The 25616-nt window shown below is 51.9% G+C and overlaps 1 protein-coding gene across 2 annotated transcripts in view; it reads left to right on the top strand.

The window, feature by feature from the left end:
* The window catches only part of DPYSL2 (dihydropyrimidinase like 2), an 89085-nt gene that overhangs the window by 54219 nt on the left and 9250 nt on the right, over positions 1-25616 (top strand). For both annotated transcript variants that reach the window (XM_071579030.1, XM_071579031.1), the window contains exons 6-12: positions 2529-2609; positions 4606-4674; positions 10112-10232; positions 16237-16393; positions 17600-17741; positions 17922-18092; positions 23707-23886. In XM_071579030.1, coding sequence (XP_071435131.1) covers positions 2529-2609; positions 4606-4674; positions 10112-10232; positions 16237-16393; positions 17600-17741; positions 17922-18092; positions 23707-23886 — 921 coding nt within the window. The remainder of the gene's footprint in view (positions 1-2528; positions 2610-4605; positions 4675-10111; positions 10233-16236; positions 16394-17599; positions 17742-17921; positions 18093-23706; positions 23887-25616) is intronic.

Below are 25616 nucleotides of genomic sequence, written 5' to 3'. Positions count from 1 at the left end.
TCCAACCCAACTGATTCTCTGATCTGGTGGTCACAGTGGGATTGGATCAAGGGTTGGGTTTGGTGATCTCTGAGGTCTCTTCCAACCCAACTGATTCTCTGATCTGGTGATCACAGTGGGGTTGGATCAAGGGTTGGGTTTGGTGATCTCTGAGGTCTCTTCCAACCCAACTGATTCTCTGATCTGGTGATCACAGTGGGGTTGGATCAAGGGTTGGGTTTGGTGATCTCTGAGGTCTCTTCCAACCCAACTGGTTCTCTGATCTGGTGGTCACAGTGGGATTGGATCAAGGGTTGGGTTTGGTGATCTCTGAGGTCTCTTCCAACCCAACTGATTCTCTGATCTGGTGATCACAGTGGGGTTGGATCAAGGGTTGGGTTTGGTGATCTCTGAGGTCTCTTCCAACCCAACTGATTCTCTGATCTGGTGATCACAGTGGGATTGGATCAAGGGTTGGGTTTGGTGATGTCTGAGGTCTCTTCCAACCCAACTGATTCTCTGATCTGGTGATCACAGTGGGATTGGATCAAGGGTTGGGTTTGGTGATCTCAGAGGTCTCTTCCAACCCAACTGATTCTCTGATCTGGTGATCACAGTGGGGTTGGATCAAGGGTTGGGTTTGGTGATCTCTGAGGTCTCTTCCAACCCAACTGATTCTCTGATCTGGTGATCACAGTGGGGTTGGATCAAGGGTTGGGCTTGGTGATCTCAGATGTCTCTTCCAACCCAACTGTGAGAAACAAAGTCTCGACCTAGTAGGTTTTTAATTAAAATTTATTGTATGATAAAAACAATTTCAGCATCCTGGGTGGGATGGACACAAACATTGCTCACCATTGCTCCCCAAACACAGTGTAATTCTTAACATTTATTTAGTCTCTACATACATATTCATTTCACTCATGCATCAACATTTTAAGTACATTGTTAAGCAGTTTAACATCTACTATTATAGCTCAGTCACTCTTACAACCCTTGTGATAACCCCACCATAAATTCTGTTCCCCTTAGATGTGGGAAGGTTTGAACTCTTTAATCTTCCAGGTACAACTCATGTAGTCCTTGACAAAGTTATAGAATCATAGAATGGATTGGGTTGGAAAAGCCCTCTGAGATCATCAAGTCCAACCCTTGGGCCAACTCCAGTCCCTTTACCAGATCATGGCACTCAGTGCCACGGCCAAGCTCAGGTGAAAAACCTCCAGGGATGGGGAATCCACCCCCTCTTTGGGCAGCCCATTCCAATCCCTGAGCACTCTCTCTGCAAAGAATTTCTTTCTGCTCTCCAACTTCAGTTTCCCCTGGCAGAGCTTGAGCCCATCGTGCCCCCTTGTCCTATTGCTGAGTGCCTGGGAGAAGAGACCAACCCCCACCTGGCCACAACTTCCCTTCAGGGAGTTCCAGACAGTGCTGAGGTCACCTCTGAGCCTCCTCTTCTCCAGGCTGAACACCCCCAGCTCCCTCAGCCTCTCCCCACAGCACTTGTGCTCCAGTCCCTTCTCCAGCCTCGTTGCTCTTCTCACTTGGGTAGGAAGAGACCTCTGAGATCATCAAGCCCAACCCTTGATCCAACCCCACTGGGATCACTCTGACACTCTGTGCCCTGGGCTGGTGATCACAGTGGGGTTGGATCAAGACATGGTGGATTCTCTGTCCCTGGAGGTGTTTCAGAGGACACTCAGAGCCACATCCAGTCCCTTCTCCAGCCTCGTTGCTCTTCTCTGGCCCCGCTCCAGCCCCTCAATCTCTTGCCTCAACTGAGGGGCCCAGAACTGAACACAACACTCAAGGTGTGGCCTCCCCAAGGCAGAGTCCAGGGGAAGGGTCACTGCCCTGGCCCTGCTGGCCACGCTAGTTTGGATCCAGGCCAGGATCCCCTTGGCCTTCTTGGCCACCTGGGCACACTGGTGGCTCCTGTTGAGCTTCCTGTCCCTCAGTCCCCCCAGGTCCCTCTGCCTGGCTGCTCTCCAGCCACTCTGTGCCCAGCCTGGAGCTCTGCAGGGCTTGGGGTGGCCAAAGGGCAGGACCTGCACTTGGCCTTGTTGAACTCCATCCCATTGCAATCAGCCCATCCCTCAAGTCCATCCAGATCCCTCTGCAGAGCCCTCCTGCCTTCCAGCAGGTCGACACTCCCTCCCAACTTGGTGTCAGCAGCAAATTTGCTGGTGATGGACTCAATCCCCTCATCTAAACCATCAATAATGTTAAACAGGACTGGGCCCAACACTGACCCCTGGGGAACACCACTAGTGACTGGCCACCAGCTGGAGATAAAGTGATTTAACACTATTTTGTTTATCTCTCCATGTGGGTGTCAGTTGGAATTTTTGTTTAATTGCTTGGCCATATTTTTTTCTCATGTCACTCCAGGAGCTCAACAACCCCTTCATTTTTCCTGACACGAATCACACTCAGACTTGTCACACAAGTGATTCTCTCTCTGATTCTGTGCTGGGGGGTGTGGGGCACAGCCCTGCCTTGCCCAGGAGGGTGCCCATGGCATGATGTGTGTTGTGTGTGTGCCCCAGATCTACGAGGTGCTGAGCGTGATCCGCGACATCGGCGCCACCGCCCAAGTGCACGCCGAGAACGGGGACATCATCGCCGAGGTATGGCTGGGCTGGCAGGGCCTCCATCCCACCTCCTGCCCCTCAAACAGTGTCCCCAGAGCCGTGGCAGGGAGGTGGGCAGAGCTGGGCAGTGGTTTGATGCCCTTTGGCACTGATAAAACGGGTTTTGTGGCAGTTTTTGGGTTGTGGGGAGACAGGACATCTCTGCCTTTCTCCCCACAGGGGGCTGGTGTTTCTCCCCATGTTTCTCCCCATAAGTGTCTGAGTGGTTTTGCCCTGAAGTGTCTGCTGTTTCTCCCCATAAGTGTCTTGAATTTTTCCCCATAAGTGTCTGATCTTTCTCCCCACAAGTGTCTGATGTTTCTCCCCATAATTGTCTTGAGTTTCTCCCCACAAGTGTCTGGGTGTTTCTCCCCACAAGGGTCAGAGTGTTTCTCCCCATAAGTGTCTGAGTTTTTCCCCACAAGGATCAGGTGTTTCTCCCCACAAGTGTCTGATATATCTCCCCATAAGTGTCTGAGTTTCTCTCCACAAGGGACTGGTGTTTCTCCCCATAAATGTCTTGAGATTTCCCCCACAAGTGTCTGAGTTTCTCCCCACAAGGGGCTGGTGTTTTTCCCCATAAGTGTCTGATGTTTCTCCCAATAACTGTCTGTGTTTCTCCCCACAAGTGTCTGGGTGTTTCTCCCCACAAGGGTCAGAGTGTTTCTCCCCACAAGTGTCTGAGTTTTTCCCCACAGGATCAGGTGTTTCTCCCCACAAGTGTCTGATACATCTCTCCATAATTACCTGAGTTTCTCCCCACAAGGGGCTGGTGTTTCTCCCCATAAGTGTCTGAGTTTTTCCCCACAAGTGTCTTGAGTTTTTCCCCATAAGTGTCTGGTGTTTCTCCCCACAAGTGTCTGAGTTTTTCCCCACAAGGATCAGGTGTTTTTCCCCATAAGTGTCTGATGTCTCTCCCTACAACTGTCTGTGTGTTTTTCCCCATAAGTGTCTGATGTCTCTCCCCACAAGTGTCTGGTGTTTCTGCCCATAACTATCTCTGTGTTTCTCCCCATAAGTGTCTGATTTTTCCCCACAAGGATCAGGTGTTTCTCCCCATAAGTGTCTGAGTTTTTCCCCCCAACCATCAGGTGTTTCTCCCCACAAGGATCAGATGTTTCTCCCCACAAGTGTCTGTGTGTTTCTCCCCATAAGTGTCTGATTTTTCCCCACAAGGATCAGGTGTTTCTCCCCATAAGTGTCTGAGTTTTTCCCCCCAACCATCAGGTGTTTCTCCCCACAAGGATCAGGTGTTTCTCCCCACAACGACCAGGTGTTTCTCCCCATAAGTGTCTGATTTTTCCCCACAAGGATCAGGTGTTTCTCCCCATAAGTGTCTGAGTTTTTCCCCCCAACCATCAGGTGTTTCTCCCCCCCAAGGCTCTGGGTGTGACTGTCACTGTGTGCACTAAAATGCTGTACAGTAAATAAGAAGAGGGGCAGTGGGAAGGGACAGAACATCCTTCAGTCCCTGGGGTGCTGATGTTTGGGATCTGTCCAGCCTTTAAACAGCAGCAGAGTAGAAATGTTAGCAATATATTTGGTTTGATCTGATCTCCAGCTCCTTTTCTACACCTTCATACACCATGCAGAGCCTTCTGTGTTGTCTCACCAGGAAAGAGCCCACCTGAGTCTCTGAGCTCAGTTATCTGCAGTGCAGGAGGATTTTTCCCTGAGATACCATTTTGCCACATCTTAGAGATGATTTTATAGCCACAAATGAGCACTGAAAGATGAAGGGCTCTGAACCCAGTGTGAGGCAAATCCAAATAAAAGCTTTCCTGGACCTCCTGTGAACAAATCAGTGAGGGGTTGGTGAGCTCTGGTTATTCTCAGCAAGGCAAGTTGGACAGAGCTCTGTTGGCAGAGCCTTTCTGTGAAGCCCCATGTGATTTTTACCCAGCACAGATGCTCAGGATCTTTGTCCTCCTTTCCACCAGCTGAAACTGCCTGTTGTCTGAAATCTTTTCCCTGCCTTTTCTCTCTGCTTTAGGAGCAGCAAAGGATCCTGGAGCTGGGGATCACAGGTCCTGAAGGGCACGTGTTGAGCAGACCTGAAGAGGTGAGGACTTCTCTGCCTTTATTCCTCCAAATTAGGACATCTCTGCATTGCCATCAAGGGTGAATGTGGCTGGGAACAGGATTTCATCCTGACTGGGAATGTTGTTGCTGCAGAGGGTGAGGGAAAGGTGAAGACACTTCCAGGGATTAAGCTGGAAAAAGCTCTTCTCTTTCTGTTGATTATTGGAAATAATTTGTAAAGGTTTTGGTCTCACTTCAGGTACCTCCAGTGAGGGGAGGTGTGTTTGAACCACACATGAACCCTTGTGCTGGTTTAAAGGTAAAACAAACCCAACACCAAAGAGATTCTAAGTCAGAGTTCCAATTTAATACCAATATTGCAATCAATGCAGTGGCACAAAGAGCAATTGGGTTTAACCCCCAAGCCCAGCAGTCTAACCCAGCCCCCTGGGGCACAAACACAGGGGGGTTTGGTGGCCCCTGTGCTGAGCCCCACGTGGTTCCCCCGAGGCCAAAGGCAAAGGAGGGGACAAAGCTGTTGGTGCAGATGATGGCAGAGTCTGGGGGAGAGTGGGGGGCTCCTCCTGTGCAGGGTCTGCTCCTGCTCTGGATGCCAGGAGTGGTGCCAGAGGTGCCCAAAGGCCAAGATTGTCTCCCCTGAGGTTTGGGTGGGAGCCCCCAGTGCCTCCCCCAGGGCAGGGAGTTCCACCCTGGGGGATCTGACTCTGGCACTCAGGGGGGATTTTGGACTCGTTGCTGGCCCCTGAGCAGAGCTGAGCCCTCAGGTGGGTGTGGAGGTGCCAAGGAGTCCCTGCAGGGCAGTTCTCCCAGCTCCTCTGCCAGGCTTCTTTCCCAGCCAGCTCCCAGCCTGAGGGCTCAGCTGTGCCCTGGGCAGCTGCTGCCAATGGGCCCTTGGGAACAGTTGCTGGGCAATGGCCCAGAGGGTTTGGAATGCCCAGCTTTGGGCACCCCTACACTGGGACAAACTGGGCCCACCTGCTCAATGGGGACAACCCTCCAGACAGAGGGAGCTGCTGGTACTTGGCACACCTTCAGTTCAGTTTGACAGCCCAGACTGGAGTCCTGCACTGGTTGGTGCAGAAAATGTTGAACCTGAAGCACTTGTAGAGCACATTTTACCTGATTCACCAATTCTTTGGTTCAGCTGCTGCACAGGAACACTTTAAAATGGAATCCCTGTGTTCTGATTGAGGGTGTTGGGTTTTAGGCAGCTAAACCCTGAAGTTTTTGTGTTTTTCCATCATTCTGAATGCATAAAGCCTTCTGAATTTGGGGTTATGTGGGCAAGATTCTGCCACTGACCTCTCTGGTTCCAATTTCTTGGGCTTCTCTCTTGGTCTTTATTTTATCAGATTTCCAGTGAATCAGCAGGATTTTTAGTACCTGCCCAAATCCTGTCTCAGGCACTTGCAGAGCTTCCATCACTGTAATACTTGATCCCATCACTGTAATATTTGATCCCATCACTGTAATATTTGATCCCATCACTGTAATATTTGATCCCATCACTTTAATACTTGATCCCATCACTGTAATATTTGATTCCATCACTGTAATATTTGATCCCATCACTGTAATATTTGATCCCATCACTTTAATATTTGATATTTCAGTGAAATTTTACCAGTGGTGGAATTTTTTTTTTTTTTTACACCAAGGGATTAAGGGGTTTGCTGAAGGCACAGAAAGGATGTCCCAGAGAGGGGAGATAAAACTCAGGTCTCAGCCCACTGCTTTATCAGAGTTAACCTTCATATTTCCCCATTGATTTCTGCATTGATCCCTCACTGATTCTCACTGACAAGCACCCCAATCCCTCCAAGCCTTTGAGATAAATCTCAAGGGTGTGAAAGAGCCTTAAAGCTTTGCCTTTGAGGTCAGTTCCCCTTTCCTTCTCCCTTCCCAGCCTTTCAGTGGCTCTGAGCTGGACTCCTCACCCTGGCATTCTGAGTTCCATGTGTTCTGTACAAGGAGTTCTTTCTGGTGCTCCAAGTTTTTCCTGGGGCTTTGCTGCTGCCAGATGTGGCTGTGAGATCATCCCCACGTGCCCCTCATGCTCCATTTCCTGCCCTTGCTTCACACCAGCAGCATCCAGAGGCTTTTCAGCAGGAATATAAATCACTGGGGAGGAAAAATGCACCATTTGGACAGTGAATGGATCCTCACAGAATTCATGTGGGGCTCCAGGAGCTGGGATTTTCCTTCCTGAGTTTGTGATTGAACACTTGGCACTGAGCTTTCCATTCACCCACCCCTGGAGGGTTTTTTTCTTTTATAATCCATTTTTTGGCTTAGGAACAGATGCTGATCTGACACTTGGGGCTCATCTGGGGGGCACCCCTAAACTCGTGTTGGTTTCCTGCTTTAATCTGGACATTCAACCAGCCAAGGCTTGTCTGGCTGCTCCTTGTGGAGCTCATCCTTGTGGAGCAGCAGCTTTCAGGTGTGAGCAGGACTGTCCTCCCCCAGCACAGCTGCCCCAGCTGAGCAGCAGCAGAGCCTCTCCCTGCTGTCCCTCAGAGCAGCTGAGCTCAGCTGGGCTCTGCCCAGAGCTGGGAAAGAGCATCTGGAGCCAAAATTCCCCTCCTTGGAAGTCATAGGAAACAGAGCAGGAAACGATGTCAGCTGGTTCCCTCCCTCCCTCCCTCTCTGTGCTTCTGAAAACACCCAACTCCCTCCAGGCTGGTGGCCACATTCCAAGGGTGGCAGCACATCCCTCATTCCTGGTGACTTCAGCAGGAGGAGATGTTTGTTGTGTCCCTCTGGGGTGCTGTTGGCACCAGAATTGGCTTTTCATGCCCATCCTGAGGACTCCCTGATGGTTGTCATCAAACTGAAGAGCTGCTTAATTCAGACCTCCCTCCACACCAAACCAGCAGGAGTTGCTGAGCAAGTCTGAAGTATTTATGAAATCAAAACTCCCCCTCATTTCAGCGAGAATGACACCAGAGTGAGTGACATCCAGAGTCTGGCCATGTGTGTTTGTGTCTTGGAGCTTCCACATCTGAATTCCTGGGCTGGCAGGAGGTAGGAAGGAATGAAGGAAGGCTTGAATTTCCTTGGGCTCAGCTCCCAAGGTGACAGTGCTCAGCCCCCAAGCAGAGCCTGAATTAAGACCCCACCATCCCAAATTCACTTTCTGCAAAACTCACAGCTCAGTTCATTCTCTGATGACTTTTCAGAACCATCCTTTTTTTTTTTTTTAGTTTTTATTTTAGCCACAAAAACGCTGCAAGCACAACCAGGCCAAGTGCTCCAGGAAATGTCTGTCTTTCTTTTTCTTTTTTTTTTCCCAATCCAAGAGAACTGCTGTGTTAGGGCTTCCAGTGCATCCTGGTAATTGCAAACATTCCCCTTTGGACTAGTCCTTGGGTTATTGTTATGTGCCTGTCACCATGGCATCTGGGCACAAGGCAGGAATTCAGCAGCCTTGTTCTCTTCTGGGCACAAAATACTCTCCTGCTGCTTTGCAGTTGCTCAAATGCCCTTTGGCCAAAAGTCTGGGGTTGTTTGTTGGTTTATTCCTGCTTTGCATGTGGGGGAAACTGAGGCACTGAGTGGAAATAGGACTTCCAGAGCTGCTTTAATGGGGGGTTTGGTGACAGATGCCATGCCCTGGGTGCTCTGCCCTGTCTGAGTGCCCTCCTTGTCTCTCAGAAGGGACAACTGTGCTTTTCTTGGCTCTGCTTTCAGCCCCTGAGTCACATCCCCTGGAACAAACTCCCTCCCTCCCACCCTTTCCATTGGCAGCTGGGGCAGAAAACACCCCCTTGTGTCCCCTCCCTGCCTGGGGGTCGGTGCCACCCCCTGGCATGGGCACAGGCTGGGGCTGTCACCCTCTGGGCACCACCAGGATGGCTCTGGGGGTGGTGGTTTGCTTTTAGAAGCTCCCAGTTGTTGTCCTGGGGGGTTTTTGGGTGCCAATGGTGGCTTTGGCAGTGTGAGCAGAGCTGTGCTGGACACCTGGAGATCAGTCTGGCCAGCACAAAGTCCCCTGAGCTGGTGGTTCTTTTCCAGGGGGGTTCTTTTCCTCCCAAGTCACAGAATTGTGGTATGGGTTGGGTTGGAAGGCACCTTAAAGCTCATCCAGTGCCACCCCTGCCATGGGCAGGGACATCTTCCACCAGCCCAGGTTGCCCCAAGTCCCATCCAACCTGGCCTGGGACACTTCCAGGGATGGGGAACCCACAACCTGTTCTGATTCTGGGACTGATGATGGTGATTTGCCCCACCAGAGTGCACTGGGAGTCTCCTAAACTGGGACCAGGGGGTGGATTGCTCTGGGTTTGTTCCCTCTGTTGGGCATTGCAGGCTCTGCTCTCCATGGCAGTGGACACTGTGGGCATCCCCCTGCTGTTCAATCCCTCCTCTGGATCCTTTGTTTGGGATTGTGATCCCTAAAAACCTGCTGATGGTGCTGAGGCTGCAGGTCCAGAGTGACCCTCAGCTTTTGCAGAGTTCAGTCTCTGAGAAGAGCTTGATTTGTGGGGTGGTTCCCACTCTGGCACAGCCCAGGGCAGAGGCTGAAGTGGAGGGGACCCCTCAGGAGGTTTGTTTGCCAACGTGGTCACCAGAGGATGTGGGGCAGTGTCTCCTTCTGTGGGGCTGGGACAGGAGGAGTTCTGTTGAGTCAGCTTTGAGTTGCTTATTTTTGTCTGGGTTAAAGAAGGGCTTTAATCATTCTGACCTTGAGCACCTGGAGTGTTGATTTAGTTGGGACTTACCCTTCTGGCAGAGAAGCTGGAGCAGCCTGGGAGGGAAGGTGGTAATGAGAGGGGATGCAGCTTCTTTAATTGCTGTGATTACACTAAATTACAATGGGCAGAGCTGCAGAGGTGGGAGGTGCCTGTGTGTGATCACAGATCACAGAATCCCAGACTATTCTGAGCTGGAAGGGACCCACAAGGGTCATTGAGTCCAACTCTTCAGTCAGTGGCCCACACAGGGGATTGAACCCATGACCTTGGTATTATTGCAACCAAGTTTAACCAACTGAGCTGATCTCAGGGTCTCTTCCTCCCATGAAGATATTCAGAACTCACAACCTTCTCTCCCTCCCTTCCTTCTCAGAATCCCAGACTATCCTGAGTTGGAAGGACCCCCAAGGGTCATCGAGTCCAACTCTTCAGTCAATGGCCCACACAGGGGATTGAACCCATGACCTTGGTATTATTGCAACCAAGTTCTAACCAACTGAGCTGATCTCAGGGTCTCTTCCTCCCATGAAGATATTCAGAACTCACAACCTTCTCTCCCTCCCTTCCTTCTCAGAATCCCAGACTGTTCTGAGTTGGAAGGACCCCCAAGGGTCATTGAGTCCAACTCTTCAGTCAGTGACCCACACAGGGGATTGAACCCCTGACCTTGGCATTATTACAACCAAGTTCTAACCAACTGAGCTGTGCCATGGGGGCTGTGACCCTCTGGGGTGTCCCTAACGTGCCTTTGTTCCCCAGGTGGAGGCAGAGGCTGTCAACAGGGCCATCACCATTGCCAACCAGACCAACTGTCCCCTGTACATCACCAAGGTGATGAGCAAAAGCGCCGCCGATGTCATTGCTCAGGCCAGGAAAAAGGGTGAGTTATTTCCCTCTGAGCTCATGCTCTCAGCTCCCTGCCAACATCAGCTGCAGCCCCACAGGAAAAGTTCCTTTTTCCAGTGTTACCAGCCAGGCTCTGCTCTAAAAGGTCCCAAGCAACTGCTGCTGTCTCGTCTCCCACAGACAAGTATTCAGTGGCCCTGTCAGAGCCAGGAGCTGTTCCTGCTGTTCATCCTCAGCCTCTCTGTTCACACTCATCCTCCCACACTGAGCCAGCCCATGCTGTTTGCATTGAGTGAATCCCCTTGGAGACTGCAATTCCAGCTGCTGTGGTTTTCCCTTGGTGCTTTATGCTGATCTCCCTGGGGTCAGAAATGATTCCAGGAGCCCTGACAGAGCTCTTGACTCACAAGCCCTGGTGGCTTTAGCTGGAGCAGCCACAGAGGTCTCCTTGCTTTGGGACAGACACTCCTCATGTGCTGTTCACTCACAGCCTGCCATCCAAAGAGGAAATTGGGACAGCAGGGTGGCTTGGGCTGGGAGTTGCAATCCCCTGGGCTCACTTTGCTGCAAGAAGCACCTCTCAGATGTGCTGTGGGTGCTGCTGCCAATGTGTCTCCTGTCTGGCCAAGGTCTGGGAGGGGGCTGAGCTGCTCTGGGTGCTGCAGGAGCCCTGCCCTGCTGCCTTGCCCTCAAGGAGTGAGGGTTCCCCCAATGAGTGTCTGTCTGTGCTTTATCCTGTGACTAAACCCTTCATTTCTATTTAAAGCAGCTCTGGGTGGGTGAGTAATTAGGAGGGATGATTTGCCCCCTTCTTCCCTCCCAAGGCTTGGATTTAATTTGCTGCAGTCCCAATAAGCCTGGCTGGATACACAAATGACATCACTTTCCATCTGGGGCTTTGGTGTGAGAAGAGCAGATTTCCTACTGCAGCAAAGAGATTTGTGTCTGAGCATTTTGGTCCTGGCATTCCTGTTAGATGAGTTGTGGTGAGGAGGATGGATTCCCAAGGCATCTCTTTGCCCTCATGGCCTGGAAGCAGCTCGAGGTTTTTGGGATAAACCTTCCCCTCCCAGTTCCATTGGTGTGGATTGTGCTGAAGGAGGTTGTGTTGACACAGCAAAGGGGCTGAGTGTTGATCAGCCTGGAAGAAACAACTGGATGTCATTGTGCACCTGAATGCTGAGAGCCAGGAGAGCATCCCTTCCCTGTTCCAGAGAAAACACTGGAATTTGGGGGAGCATCCCTTCCCTGTTCCAGAGAAAACACTGGAATTTGGGGGAGCATCCCTTCCCTGTTCCAGAGAAAACACTGGAATTTGGGGGAGCATCCCTTCCCTGTTCCAGAGAAAACACTGGAATTTGGGGGAGCATCCCTTCCCTGTTCCAGAGAAAACATTGGAATTTGGGGAAGCATCCCTTCCCTGTTCCAGAGAAAACACTGGAGTTTGGGGAAGCATCCCTTCCCTGTTCCAGATAAAACACTGGAGGAATTTGGGGGAGCATCCCTTCCCTTCTCCAGAGAAAACACTTGAGTTTGGGGGAGCATCCCTTCCCTGTTTCAGATAAAACACTGGAGTTTGGGGGAGCATCCCTTCCCTTCTCCATATAAAACACTGGGAGCATCCCTTCCCTTTTCCAGATAAAACTGTTTTTTGGGGGAGCATCCCTTCCCTTCTCCAGATAAAACACTGGAGTTTGGGGGAGCATCCCTTCCCTGTTTGATATAAAACTCTGGAGTTGGGGAAGCATCCCTTCCCTATTCCAGATAAAACACTGGAGTTTGGGGGAGCATCCCTTCCCTGTTCCAGAGAAAACAGTGGAATTTGGGGGAGCATCCCTTCCCTGTTCCAGAGAAAACACTGGAGGAATTTGGGGGAGCATCCCTTCCCTTCTCCAGATAAAACTCTGGAGACAGTTGGGGAGCATCCCTTCCCTGTTCCATATAAAACTCTGGAGTTGGGGAAGCATCCCTTCCCTATTCCAGATAAAACACTGGTGAGCATCATTCCCTGTTCCAGAGAAAACACTGGAATTTGGGGGAGCATCCCTTCCCTTTTCCAGATAAGACACTGGAGACACTTGGGGAGCATCCCTTCCCTGTTCCAGATAAAACACTGGAGGCATTTGGGGGAGCATCCCTTCCCTTTTCCAGATAAAACACTGGAGTTTGGGGGACCATCCCTTCCCTGTTCCAGATAAAACACTGGGAGCATCATTCCCTGTTCCAGATAAAACACTGGGGAGCATCCCTTCCCTTTTCCAGATAAAACTCTGGAGACAGTTGGGGAGCATCCCTTCCCTGTTCCATATAAAACTCTGGAGTTTGGGGGAGCATCCCTTCCCTTTTGCAGAGAAAACACTGGAGACACGTGGGGAGCATCCCTTCCCTTCTCCAGAGAAAACACTGGAGTTTGGGGGAGCATCCCTTCCCTGTTCCAGAGAAAACACTGAGGAGCATCCCTTCCCTTTTCCAGATAAAACACTGGAGTTTGGGGAGCATCCCTTCCCTTCTCCAGATAAAACACTGGATTTTGGGGAAGCATCCCTTCTCTTTTCCAGATAAAACACTGGAGTTTGGGGGAGCATCCCTTCCCTGTTCCAGATAAAACACTGGAGTTTGGGGAGCATCCCTTCCCTTCTCCGGATAAAATACTGGAGTTTGGGGAAGCATCCCTTCTCTTTTCCAGATAAAACACTGGAGTTTGGGGGAGCATCCCTTCCCTGTTCCAGATAAAACACTGGGGAGCATCCCTTCCCTTTTCCAGATAAAACAGTGGAGTTTGGGGGAGCATCCCTTCTCTGTTCCAGATAAAACAGTGGAGTTTGGGGGAGCATCCCTTCCCTGTTCCAAATAAAACTCTGGAGCCATTTGAAGTTGTTCTCCTGCCTGGGAAGGCTGCTGGGATTGTCCCACAGGAAGGATCCCCAGGCCTCACTTCCCTTGGACTCCTGAGCTGGACCACACAGTTCTTGTTCAAATTGCATTTTGTCCTTATAAGGAGAATTTGGGGTGTGGATGGGACACCATTCTCTGTTCCTTTAGTGCAGTAATTCAGTTGAAATGCTGGGCAGGAGCTCAGGAGGGCCACACACACCAGCCCTGCCCTCCCAAACAGCACAGGAAACACAACTGAAAACTGTCCAAGGCAAAACCAAACCCGAGTGGATTTGCTGAATGGAAAAGAGCTCGTGTTATTTAAAGCCAGATGTTCCCAGTGGTGTTTGTGTGGAGGAGAATCCCTGCAGGCCCTTTTGCTGGAAAATCTGGAAGCTGCAAACAGAACAATCCCACCAATGTCCTGGCCCACAACAGGCTCCTGTTAATAACCAGCGTGTGCTTTGCTTTATTCTGATTTCAGAGCCCTGTTGGTGCCCAGGGGTGGCAGAACCTCCTCCTGTGCTGCTGGAAACCCTCTGGCAAAGGCTGGCCTGCCCCTCCTGGGCACTGGGAGCAGCTTGATGCCAGTTCAGCATCATTTTCCCTGAGCCAATGGGCTCTTTCCAGCTCTGTCTTGAGACCCCACAGACAGAACAGGAGCTCTGACAATACAGTGAAATAAATCCCTCCTGGTGCCACTCTGCTGCCCAGCTCTGGGCCTGCCTTTGCCCATCTGCCCTGAAGGGCAGGGTTGGGGTCTCCACTGCCCACATCCTTGGCAGGCAGATACAGGATCAGGTGCCTGTGCTCAGGGGGCAGGGGGTGGGCACAGGGCAGGTCCTTGGGGGCTGCCAGGCTGTGCTCAGGGGGCAGGAGGTGGGCACAGAGCAGGTCCTGGGAGCTGCCAGTCTGTGCTCAGGGGGCAAAGGGGTGGGCACAGCTTTGGGAAGGGTTCATTTGTGGGGCAGCTCCTTCCCAGCCTGTGCTCAGGTGGCAGGGGGTGGGCACAGAGCAGATCCTGGGGGCTGCCAGCTGTGCTCAAGGGGCAGGGGGTGGGCACAGGGCAGATCCTTGGGGCTGCCAGTCTGTGCTCAGGGGACAGGGGGTGGGCACAGCTTTGGGAAGGGTTCATTTGTGGGGCAGCTCCTTCCCAGCCTGTGCTCAGGTGGCAGGGGGTGGGCACAGGACAGGTCCTGGGGGCTGCCAGGCTGTGCTCAAGAGGGCAGGTGGGTGGGCACAGAGCAGGTCCTGAGGGCTGCCAGCTGTGCTCAGGGAGCAGGGAGGTGGGCACAGAGCAGCTTTGGGCAGGGTGGCATTTGGGGAGCAGGTCCTGGGGGCTGCCAGCTGTGCTCAGGGGGCAGGGGGTGGGCACAGAGCAGGTCCTGGGGGCTGCCATCCTGTGCTCAGGGGGCAGGGGGTGGGCACAGAGCAGATCCTGGAGGCTGCCAGCTGTGCTCAGGGGGCAGGGGGTGGGCACAGAGCAGATCCTGGAGGCTGCCATCCTGTGCTCAGGGGGCAGGGACGTGGGCACAGAGCAGCTTTGGGCAGGGTGGCATTTGGGGAGCAGGTCCTGGGGGCTGCCAGCTGTGCTCAGGGGGCAGGGGGTGGGCACAGAGCAGATGCTGGGGGCTGCCAGGCTGTGCTCAGCGGGCAGGGGGTGGGCACAGACCAGATCCTGGAGGCTGCCATCCTGTGCTCAGGGGGCAGGGGGTGGGCACAGAGCAGATCCTGGAGGCTGCCATCCTGTGCTCGGGGAGCAGGGGGTGGGCACAGACCAGATCCTGGGGGCTGCCAGGCTGTGCTCAGGGGGCAGGGAGGCGGGCACAGACCAGATCCTGGGGGCTGCCAGGCTGTGCTCAGGGGGCAGGGAGGCGGGCACAGAGCAGATCCTGGGGGCTGCCAGCTGTGCTCAGGGAGCAGGGGGTGGGCACAGAGCAGATCCTGGAGGCTGCCATCCTGTGCTCAGGGGGCAGGGGGTGGGCACAGCTTGGGAAGGGTTCATTTAGGGAGCAGCTCCTTCCCAGCCTGTGCTGCCTCTGAAGCTGCAGCCTTTGCCTGTGCTTGGTGTGCAGTTGGTGCATTCCAGAGGATCCTTCTTGTGGTTCCAGGAATGTTGATGAGCAGGAAGGGGGCACTGCTGGGGAGGGCACCGGGCACAGTTTCCTTTCCCAGTTGTGCCACTGTGGGGGAATCACTCAGTTCCCTGAGCAGCATCTGGGAACCAGGAACAGCAGGATCTCCCCTGGGATGGGCTCTCTCAGTCCACAGCAAACCTTCCTGAGAGGAGTTTTCTCCCACCTGATCTATGCACAGATCTGCTCCCAGAAACCCAGCCTTGATAAGAGGTCTTTTATTAATTAATTAATTTATGTACAGACCCTGCTCCCAGAAACCCAGCCTTGTTAAGAGGGCTTTAATTAATTTATTAATTTATGTACAGCCCCTGCTCCCAAAAACCCAGCCTTAATAAGAGGTCTTTTATTAATTAATTAATTTATGTACAGACCCTGCTCCCAGAAGCCCAACCTTGTTAAGAGGTCTTTTCTTAATTTTATTAATTATGTACAGACCCTGCTCCCAGAAACCAAGCCTTGATCAGAGGTCTTTTATTAATTAATTAATTAATGTACAGACCCTGCTCCCAGAAGCCCAACCTTGTTAAGAGGTCTTTTATTAATTAATTAATTTATGTACAGACCCTGCTCCCAGAAACCCAGCCTTGTTAAGAGGTCTTTTATTAATTTATTAATTTTGTTAATTTATAAAAGTGTTGCAGGAATATTTTTTCATTCTTCTATGTGTCCTCTAGATCAGACTGAATCTCCTCATGCCCTTAACAGCTCCCTTCAGCCTCTTCCATAATGTTCTTGGTCCAGGATAGATAATTAATTAATTAATCAATCAATCAATTAATACAGGCAATAAGATGAACCTTTAACCCTTTCAAGCCCAATGAATCAATACCAGCCCCATTAAGGGATTGTGCCCATTTTGCTGCCCCAGGCTCTGACCAGCAGCAGGATCTTTATTATTCCCTCCAACCTGGCAGTGTGTGATGGTGGCACAGCTTATCCACCTTGGCCTTTCTCAGAAGGATGCTTTGGATCCAGGCTGGAGATGCCCATTGCTTGGTGCCCATTGTGTGTGTCCCTGTCCTGTAGGCACTGTGGTGTATGGAGAGCCCATCACAGCCAGCCTGGGCACTGATGGATCCCATTACTGGAGCAAGAACTGGGCAAAGGCAGCGGCTTTTGTTACATCCCCACCACTGAGTCCTGACCCAACCACTCCTGATTTTCTCAACTCGCTGCTGTCCTGGTGAGTAGAGCTCTGTGTTCATCCAACTGTGAGACAAGAGGGGCTGGAGGGGGGCCAGAGAAGAGCAACAAGGCTGGAGAAGGGACTGGATGTGGCACTGAGTGTCCTCTGAAACACCTCCAGGGACAGAGAATCCACCATGTCTTGATCCAACCCCACTGTGATCACCAGCCCAGGGCATGGAGTGCCAGAGTGATCCCAGTGGGGTTGGATCAAGGGTTGGGCTTGATGATCTCAGAGGTCTCTTCCAACCCAACTGAGAAGAGCAACGAGGCTGGAGAAGGGACTGGATGTGGCACTGAGTGTCCTCTTAAACACCTCCAGGGACAGAGAATCCAACATGTCTTGATCCAACGCTACTGTGATCACCAGCCCAGGGCACTGGTGATCACAGTGGGGTTGGATCAAGGGTTGGATTTGATGATCTCAGAGGTCTCTTCCAAACCAACTGAGAAGAGCAATGAGGCTGGAGAAGGGACTGGAGCACAAGTGCTGTGGGGAGAGGCTGAGGGAGCTGGGGGTGTTCAGCCTGGAGAAGAGGAGGCTCAGAGGTGACCTCAGCACTGTCTGGAACTGCCTGAAGGGAAGTTGTGGCCAGGTGGGGGTTGGTCTCTTCTCCCAGGCACTCAGCAATAGGACAAGGGGGCACGATGGGCTCAAGCTCTGCCAGGGGAAATTGAAGTTGGAGAGCAGAAAGAAATTCTTTGCAGAGAGAGTGCTCAGGGATTGGAATGGGCTGCCCAGAGAGGGGGTGGATTCCCCATCCCTGGAGGGTTTCAACCTGAGCTTGGCCGTGGCACTGAGTGCCATGATCTGGTAAAGGGCCTGGAGTTGGACCAAGGGTTGGACTTGATGATTTCGGGGGGCTTTTCCAACCCAACCCATTCTGTGATTCTGTGGATGTGGCACTGAGTGAGAATCCACCACGTCTTGATCCAACCCCACTGTGAGAATCCATCATGTCTTGATCCAACCCCACTGTGATCACCAGCCCAGGGCACTCCGTGCCCTGGGCTGGTGATCACAGTGGGGTTGGATCAAGGGTTGGACTTGATGATCTCTGAGGTCTTTTCCAACCCAGTCCATTCTGTGATTCTATGAAGAGGGTCATAAAGACTGTTTTTGCCAGCAAGCACAGAGCTGTTTTACCTTCAGGAGGAAACCTGTGATAATAAAAACACCTTAAATACCTGTTGTCTTTCCCAGTGGAGACCTCCAAGTGACTGGCAGTGCCCACTGCACCTTCAACACTGCTCAGAAGGCTGTTGGGAAGGACAACTTCACCCTGATCCCTGAAGGAACCAATGGCACTGAAGAGAGGATGTCCATCATCTGGGATAAGGCTGTGGTATGTCACACATGTCCCAGGTTTGGGTTTCAGCTCTACATTTAGAGGTGGAAGAGCTGCAGGGGTTTGTTATTATCTCCCCCAGATACTCATTGCAGTCTGTCCACTTGAGTTTTTGCCCCTTTTTTTTGGAATGGTCCTCACCTTGCTCATGCAGTGGCTCCTCTGCTCTTCCCCCAGGTGACTGGCAAGATGGATGAGAACCAGTTTGTGGCTGTGACCAGCACAAATGCAGCCAAAATCTTCAACCTGTACCCACGGAAGGGTCGCATCGCCGTGGGCTCCGACGCCGACCTCGTCATCTGGGACCCTGACAGTGTCAAGACAATCTCTGCCAAGACCCACAACATAGTAAGGATATTTCCTACACTCTCCTGCTCCTTTCCTCCTCTTCCTCAGTGCCAGGCTGTGCTGCCAAGAACTGGAGTTTGTGGCAGCTCAGGGATTGTCCTCTCTGTGCCCCACACCCTCTGTGGTCTCACAGTTGTGTGAGCAGAATGAGGGCAAAGCTGGAAGCACATGGACAACCAGAGATCAGAGAATCAGTTGGGTTGGAAGAGACCTTTGGGATGATCAAACCCAACCCTTGATCCAACCCCACTGTGATCACCAGCCCAGGGCACAGAGTGCCCTGGGCTGGTGATCACAGTGAGGTTGGGTCAAGACATGGTGGATTCTCTCTCAGTGCCCCATCCAGTCTCATCTTAAAAACCTCCAGGGATGGAGAATCCACCCCCTCTCTGGGCAGCCCATTCCAAGGCCTGACCACCCTCTCTGCAAAGAATTCCCTCCTAAGATCCAACCCAAACCTGCCCTGGCACAGCTTAAGGCTGTGCCCTCTTGTGCCATTGCTGGTTGTGTGGGAGAAGAGCCCAAACCCCCTGGGTCCAACCTCCTGTCAGAGAGTTGTGGAGAGTGTTGAGGTCCCCCCTGATCCTCCTCTTCTTAGGTGCCCTGGGAGAACAGCAAAGCACAGAGGGTGGGGACAAGGCAGGGAAACATGCCCAGCTCCAAGCAGACTTTTCCCAAGGACCTGCCCAGCTCCTGCCCTGGAGGTGGAACTGCTTATGAACCAGAGAATCATAGAATCAGTTGGGTTGGAAGAGACCTCTGAGATCATCCAGCCCAACCCTTAATCCAACCCCACTGTGATCACCAGCCCAGGGCACCAAGTGCCACATCCAGTCTCACCTTAAACACCTCCAGGAATGGAGAATCCACCCCCTCTCTGGGCAGCCCATTCCAAGGCCTGACCACCCTCTCTGCAAAGAATTCCCTCCTAAGATCCAACCCAAACCTGCCCTGGCACAGCTTAAGCCCCTCTTGTCCTACTGTTGGTTGTGTGGGAGAAGAGACCAACCCCCACCTGGCTCTTTGCCCCCAGAGTAAAGACTTGTCTGCCCCCTCTGGGTGTTGGGTACTTGGATCTGAGCACACAGAAAGCTCTTTAAATCTTCTAAAATATCCAAAAGCCCCTTATGACAGTGTGTTGTTTATGCCCTCATAGCAGTGGGAAAGGGAATTTTTGCCTTTTCTAAAAAAAATCTCTCTTTTCTAGTTGGGGTCTGTGAAGCTTTGTGAGCTCATGGACACCTTTCCTGGAGATCTGTCCCAGATCCAGGGCCTGAGTGGATTTACACCATCTGTGGAGTCATAATAATGATTTTATAAGTGATCAACCCCATGTTAATTGGCACAGGGAGCTACAAGGCAGCACCCAAACTGACCAGACCTTCCCCTTGCTTCTTCTGCAGCTTTGTGGTGGCACTGAAAGGCCCTGCTTGCTGTCCCACACCTTGACCTGAATCCTGCAGTGGCAAAGCTGTCCCAGGCTGTGGGAATCTGCAGAGTATTCCCAGTGCAAAGGGCTGGGGGGAGTCTCCCCGTGACATTGGACTCCTGGCTCAGAGAAAGCAGCCACTGTTTGCATGTTGACAACTTGTTTCCCTGCTGGCCATGAACCTATGGAATGTTTCCCTGGAAAAAAACTCCTTGTTCTTTTTTTTTTCCCCCATGTGAATGCTTTCATTCACTCCAGAGCTGAAGGAGCAAAAGTTTCTTCCACGCTTGGATCCCTGGGCACATTCACAAAGAAACAGTTTGGGGTTTTTTTAAAGGTTTGGTTCAGTTCCCTGTGACTTAACTGAGTGTCAGAATTGGTCACAGATGGCCTGGCTTCATCCTGCCTCTGCTTAGACTTCTCGCAGAGGAATTCCAGGGGTCTGGGCACTTCAATCACCTTGGAGGTGCTTCCAGACTCCTTCCAGTCTGGAGAGGAATGATTAGAGGAGGGAGTCACTGCTTTTAGGTGCCAAATTTCGTGGTCTCAGCCTGGGTTTGTGCTCATGAATGGCTCAGAGAGCTGGAAGTATCTTGGTGGGATGGAGTGCTGGAAAACCATTGCTATTTAACAGCTGTTCTCTTTAGGAAGTGGCTTGAGCTCTTCAGGTGTCCTAACACAGAACTCAGAGCCTTTCTCCTTTGTGGAGATGCCTCAGTGCAGTCAGGTTGGACTCTGTGGGTTTGATGTCACAGACTTTCTCCTTTGTGGAGATGCCTCAGTGCAGTCAGGTTGGACTCTGTGGGTTTGATGTCACAGACTTTCTCCTTTGTGGAGATGCCCCAGTGCAGTCAGGTCAGGTTTGGCTCTCTGGGTTTGATGTCAGAGATTTTCTCTTTTGCAGAGATGCCCCAGTGCAGTCAGGTTTGATTCTGTGGGTTTGATGTCAAAGATTTTCTCCTTTGTGGACATGCCCCAGTTCAGTCAGGTTGGACTCTGTGGGTTTGATGTCAGAGATTTTCTCCTTTGTGGAGATGCCCCAGTGCACCAGGTCAGGTTGGACTCTCTGGGTCCAGAGAAGAGCAACGAGGCTGGAGAAGGGACTGGAGCACAAGTGCTGTGGGGAGAGGCTGAGGGAGCTGGGGGGGTTCAGCCTGGAGAAGAGGAGGCTCAGAGGTGACCTCAGCACTGTCTGGAACTGCCTGAAGGGAAGTTGTGGCCAGGTGGGGGTTGGTCTCTTCTCCCAGGCACTCAGCAATAGGACAAGGGGGCACGATGGGCTCAAGCTCTGCCAGGGGAAATTGAAGTTGGAGAGCAGAAAGAAATTCTTTGCAGAGAGAGTGCTCAGGGATTGGAATGGGCTGCCCAGAGAGGGGGTGGATTCCCCATCCCTGGAGGGTTTGAAACTGAGCTTGGCCGTGGCACTGAGTGCCATGATCTGGTAAAGGGACTGGAGTTGGACCAAGGGTTGGACTTGATGATCTGGGAGGGCTTTTCCAACCCAATCCATTCTATCATTCTGTGGATGTGGCACTGAGTGAGAATCCACCACGTCTTGATCCAACCCCACTGTGATCACGGAGTGCCCTGGGCTGGTGATCACAGTGGGGTTGGATCAAGGGTTGGACTTGATGATCTTGGAGGTCTTTTCCAACCCCAACCATTCTATGTTTCTATGTGGGTCTGGGTGAGACTGAAGGAGAACCAGCTCCATTTGGAAACACTTTTGTCTGCAGATCCTCCAAAACTCTGCCAACATGTGAGAGCCTCAGCACTGGGTGATCAGCTCTGGCCAAAGGCTGTGCCAACAGCATGGGGGATAAAGGGCTCTCCTTTCCAAGAGCAGGAAGGGCTCCCTGAGAAATCACAGCTCTTTTGTTACAAATCCAACTCTTCTCCCCCTTACTGCCTCACCTCTTGTATCTGGCATCACCCCTGCAGGATCTGCAGAGGCTCAACTTGGACATCAGGAGGAATTTCTACCTGAAAAGGGTTGTTAAACATTGGAAGGGGCTGCCCAAGGAGGTGGTGGAGTCCCCAGCTCTGGAGGTGTCCAAGGAAGGGCTGGATGTGGCACTGAGTGCTCTGGGCTGGGGACAAGGTGGGGTTGGACTCGGTGACCTTGGAGATCTTTTCCAACCTTAATAACTCTCCATTTTTGTGTCTCTCACAAGGCTTTTTGTTAGAGGAGTAGCTGGTACAAGTGATGCCTTTGGAGTCCAGACATCCTGGGCTGGTCAGGGATGGAACAAAAGGCCCTTTGACAGCGAGGCTGGTGCTGTGGCACAGGGAGCCCCAAGGATTATGTGGCATTGCAGGATTGTTACTTTTTTTAATGTTCAAGCAACTTACAGGCATTTTCCAAGTATTCACACTGCTCTTGACACTCTCTGGCAACAAAGCCCTGGGAGCTGGAGGGGGAGATGGTGTTGTTCTTGGAACCAGCCTAATCCATAAGCTCCTAACCAAGCCTCCTCCTCTGCCACCACAAGAGTTTCAGCCTGGCCCTGGTTCAGGCTTGGTTTAACCACTGCCCTGGCTCATTGTAAAGCTGCAGTCAGGCCTGCCCATACTTATAACACACTTCAAGGGCAAACTCCATCATTAACTCAGTAAAAAAGACCTGGATTTGACCCAGCTGGTCACCAGAGTAAGTCCCCAAATAACATGGTTGCAGTGAATCCCATTCCAGGAGCTCCAAGGGTGGGACATTTCCAGTGATTCCTTTCAAACTTGCCTTTTTTCCTTGGTGTAATGTTTCCAATCCTGTTAATGGAGGATGAGCAATCCCATTAGAGCAAAACAAGATTGTCCTGGTCCCTCACCCATCAAACCAAACACTGATTTGAAATACAGATTTTCAGAATTGTCACTGGTTTTAATACACAGCTTTGCTAAAGCTCTTTTTGGCTCTTAAATCTCCCACAGTTCACAAGACAGAGGTGCCTAAATGTGTTTTAACTCTGAGATACTCCCATTTGAAGCTGATTTTTCTCTGGAAGTGTCCAAGGCCAGTCTGGACAGGGCTTGGAGCACTCTGGGCTGGTGGGAGGTGTCTCTGCCCAGGGCAGGGGGTGGCACTGGGTGGGCTTTAAGAGGTCCCTTCCAACCCAAACTTGGAGAAGGGCCTGGAGCCCCAGCCCTGTGGGGAGAGGCTGAGGGAGCTGGGGGTGTTCAGCCTGGAGAAGAGGAGGCTCAGGGGGGACCTCAACACTCCCCACAACTCCCTGACAGGAGGTTGGACCCAGGGGGGGTTGGGCTCTTCTCCCACACAACCAGCAATGACACAAGAGGGCACGGCCTTAAGCTGTGCCAGGGCAGGTTTGGGTTGGATCTTGGGAGGGAATTCTTTGCAGAGAGGGTGGTCAGGCCTTGGAATGGGCTGCCCAGAGAGGGGGTGGATTCTCCATCCCTGGAGGTGTTTAAGGTGAGACTGGATGTGGCACTGAGTGAGAATCCACCATGTCTTGATCCAACCCCACTGGGATCACTCTGGCACTCTGTGCCCTGGGCTGGTGATCACAGTGGGGTTGGATCAAGACATGGTGGATTCTCTGCCCCTGGAGGTGTTTAAGAGGACACTCAGTGCCACATCCAGTCCCTTCTCCAGCCTCGTTGCTCTTCTCTGGCCCCGCTCCAGCCCCTCAATCTCTTGCCTCAACTGAGGGGCCCAGAACTGAACACAACACTCAAGGTGTGGCCTCCCCAAGGCAGAGTCCAGGGGAAGGGTCACTGCCCTGGGCCTGCTGGCCACGCTAGTTTGGATCCAGGCCAGGATCCCCTTGGCCTTCTTGGCCACCTGGGCACACTGGTGGCTCCTGTTGAGCTTCCTGTCCCTCAGACCCCCAGGTCCCTCTGCCTGGCTGCTCTCCAGCCACTCTGTGCCCAGCCTGGAGCGCTGCAGGGCTTGGGGTGGCTTCTCCTTTCCTTCTGTCAGTGAGGGGTGGATAAGGTAACTATTCCTCCATGGGATGTTTTGGTTCTCTTCAAGAGCTATATACTGGTATAAAAAGGCAGGCAAACCATTCCTAATTTTGATATGCTCTAAGAAAGAAAATATAAAATACTTTTAGTGACTGGTTCAGAATCTTCTGCACTCTCTGAGGATTTGCACAGATATTTGACATAATAATGAAAATGAGGCTTTTGCACAACTGCCACAATCTGTGATTCTGTGTGTTGCAGTCCCTGGAGTACAACATCTTCGAGGGCATGGAGTGCCGTGGGTCCCCCCTGGTGGTGATCAGCCAGGGCAAGATCGTGCTGGAGGACGGGAACCTGCACGTCACCGAGGGCTCCGGGCGCTACATCCCCAGGAAACCCTTCCCAGACTTCGTGTACAAGCGCATCAAAGCCCGCAGCAGGGTGAGTGCCCATGGTGGGTGGCACATCTGTGCCCTCTGCCCACCCCTGGGGGCTCGGGGGGATGCAAAACACGCCGTCCCTGCACCAGGGGGTGTGCCCTGGGCAGCAGCCACATCTTGTGCTCTTGCAGTTTTGTCACCTGTATTGGGCAGTTGGACTATTCTGAATTGAGTCCCATCCAACTCAGAATAGTCTGGGATTCTGTGACTCTGGATTGGGCAGTTGGCATTTTGCCCATGTTCTCCCCCAGCTGGCAAAATGCCAACTGCCCAATACAGACTCACAGACTATTCTGAGCTGGAAGGACCCCCAAGGATCATCGTCCAACTCTTCAGTCAATGACCCACACAGGGGATTGAACCCCTGACCTTGGCATTGTTACAGCCAAATTTTAACCAACTGAGCTGATCTCAGGGTCTCTTCCTCCCATGAAGATATTCAGGACTCCCAACCTTCTCTCCCTCCCTTCCTTCTCAGAATCCCAGACTATTTTGAGTTGGAAGGACCCCCAAGGATCATTAAGTCCAACTCTTCAGTCAGTGGCCCACAGAGAGGATTGAACCCCTGACCTTGGGCATTATTGCAACCAAATTTAACCAACTGAGCTGATCTCAGGGCCTCTTCCTCCCATAAAGATATTCCGGACTCACAACCTTCTCTCCGTCCCTCCCCTCCTTGTCTTCCCCCAGCAAAGATATTCAGGACTCACAACCTTCTCTCCCTCCCTCCCCTCCTTCTCTTCCTCCCATGAAGATATTCAGGACTCACAACCTTCTCTCCCTCCCTTCGTTCTCTTCCCTCTATGAAGATATTCAGGACTCACAACCTTCTCTCCCTCCCTTCGTTCTCTTCCCCCCATGAAGATATTCAGGACTCACAACCTTCTCTCAATCCCCTCCTTCTCTTCCTCCCACGAAGATATTCAGGACTCACAACCTTCTCTCCCTCCCTTCCTTCTCAGAATCCCAGACTGTTCTGAGTTGGAAGGACCCAGAAGGATCATCGAGTCCAACTGTTCAGTCAATGGCCCACACAGGGGATTGAACCCCTGACCTTGGGCATTATTACAGCCAAATTTAACCAACTGAGCTGATCTCAGGGTCTGTTCCTCCCATGAAGATATTCAGGACTCACAACCTTCTCTCCCTCCCTCCCTCCCTCCCTCCCTCCCTCCCTCCCTCCCTCCCTCCCTCCCTCCCTCCCTTCCTCCCCTCCTTCTCTTTCCCCCATGAAGATATTCAGGACTCACAACCTTCTCTCCCTCCCTTCCTTCTCTCCCTCTATGAAGATATTCAGGACTCACAACCTTCTCTCTGTCCCCTCCTCTTCCCTCTATGAAGATATTCAGGACTCACAACCTTCTCTCTGTCCCCTCCTTCTCTTCCCTCCATAAAGATATTCAGGACTCCCAACCTTCTCTCTCTCCCTTCCTTCTCAGAATTCCAGACTATTCTGAGTTGGAAGGACCCCCAAGGATCATCGAGTCCAACTCATCAGTCAATGGCCCACACAGGGGATTGAACCCCTGACCTTGGGCATTATTACAGCCAAGTTTAACCAACTGAGCTGATCTCAGGTCAAAGTCTCCCTCCCCCTGCTGAGAAAAGGGAGAAAGGAAAAAAAACCTAGAACCTCAAAACAAGTTTATATATTTATACAGAAAGGAGAAACTGAAAAGCAAACTACAATGTAACACACACTTACACAAATTAGGTATAACAACAATTTTC

Source organism: Pithys albifrons, chromosome 29, assembly GCF_047495875.1.
Source record: "Pithys albifrons albifrons isolate INPA30051 chromosome 29, PitAlb_v1, whole genome shotgun sequence".
In the NCBI taxonomy this organism is placed as follows: Eukaryota; Metazoa; Chordata; class Aves; order Passeriformes; family Thamnophilidae; genus Pithys; species Pithys albifrons.
This window is presented reverse-complemented; position numbering and strand designations above follow the sequence as displayed.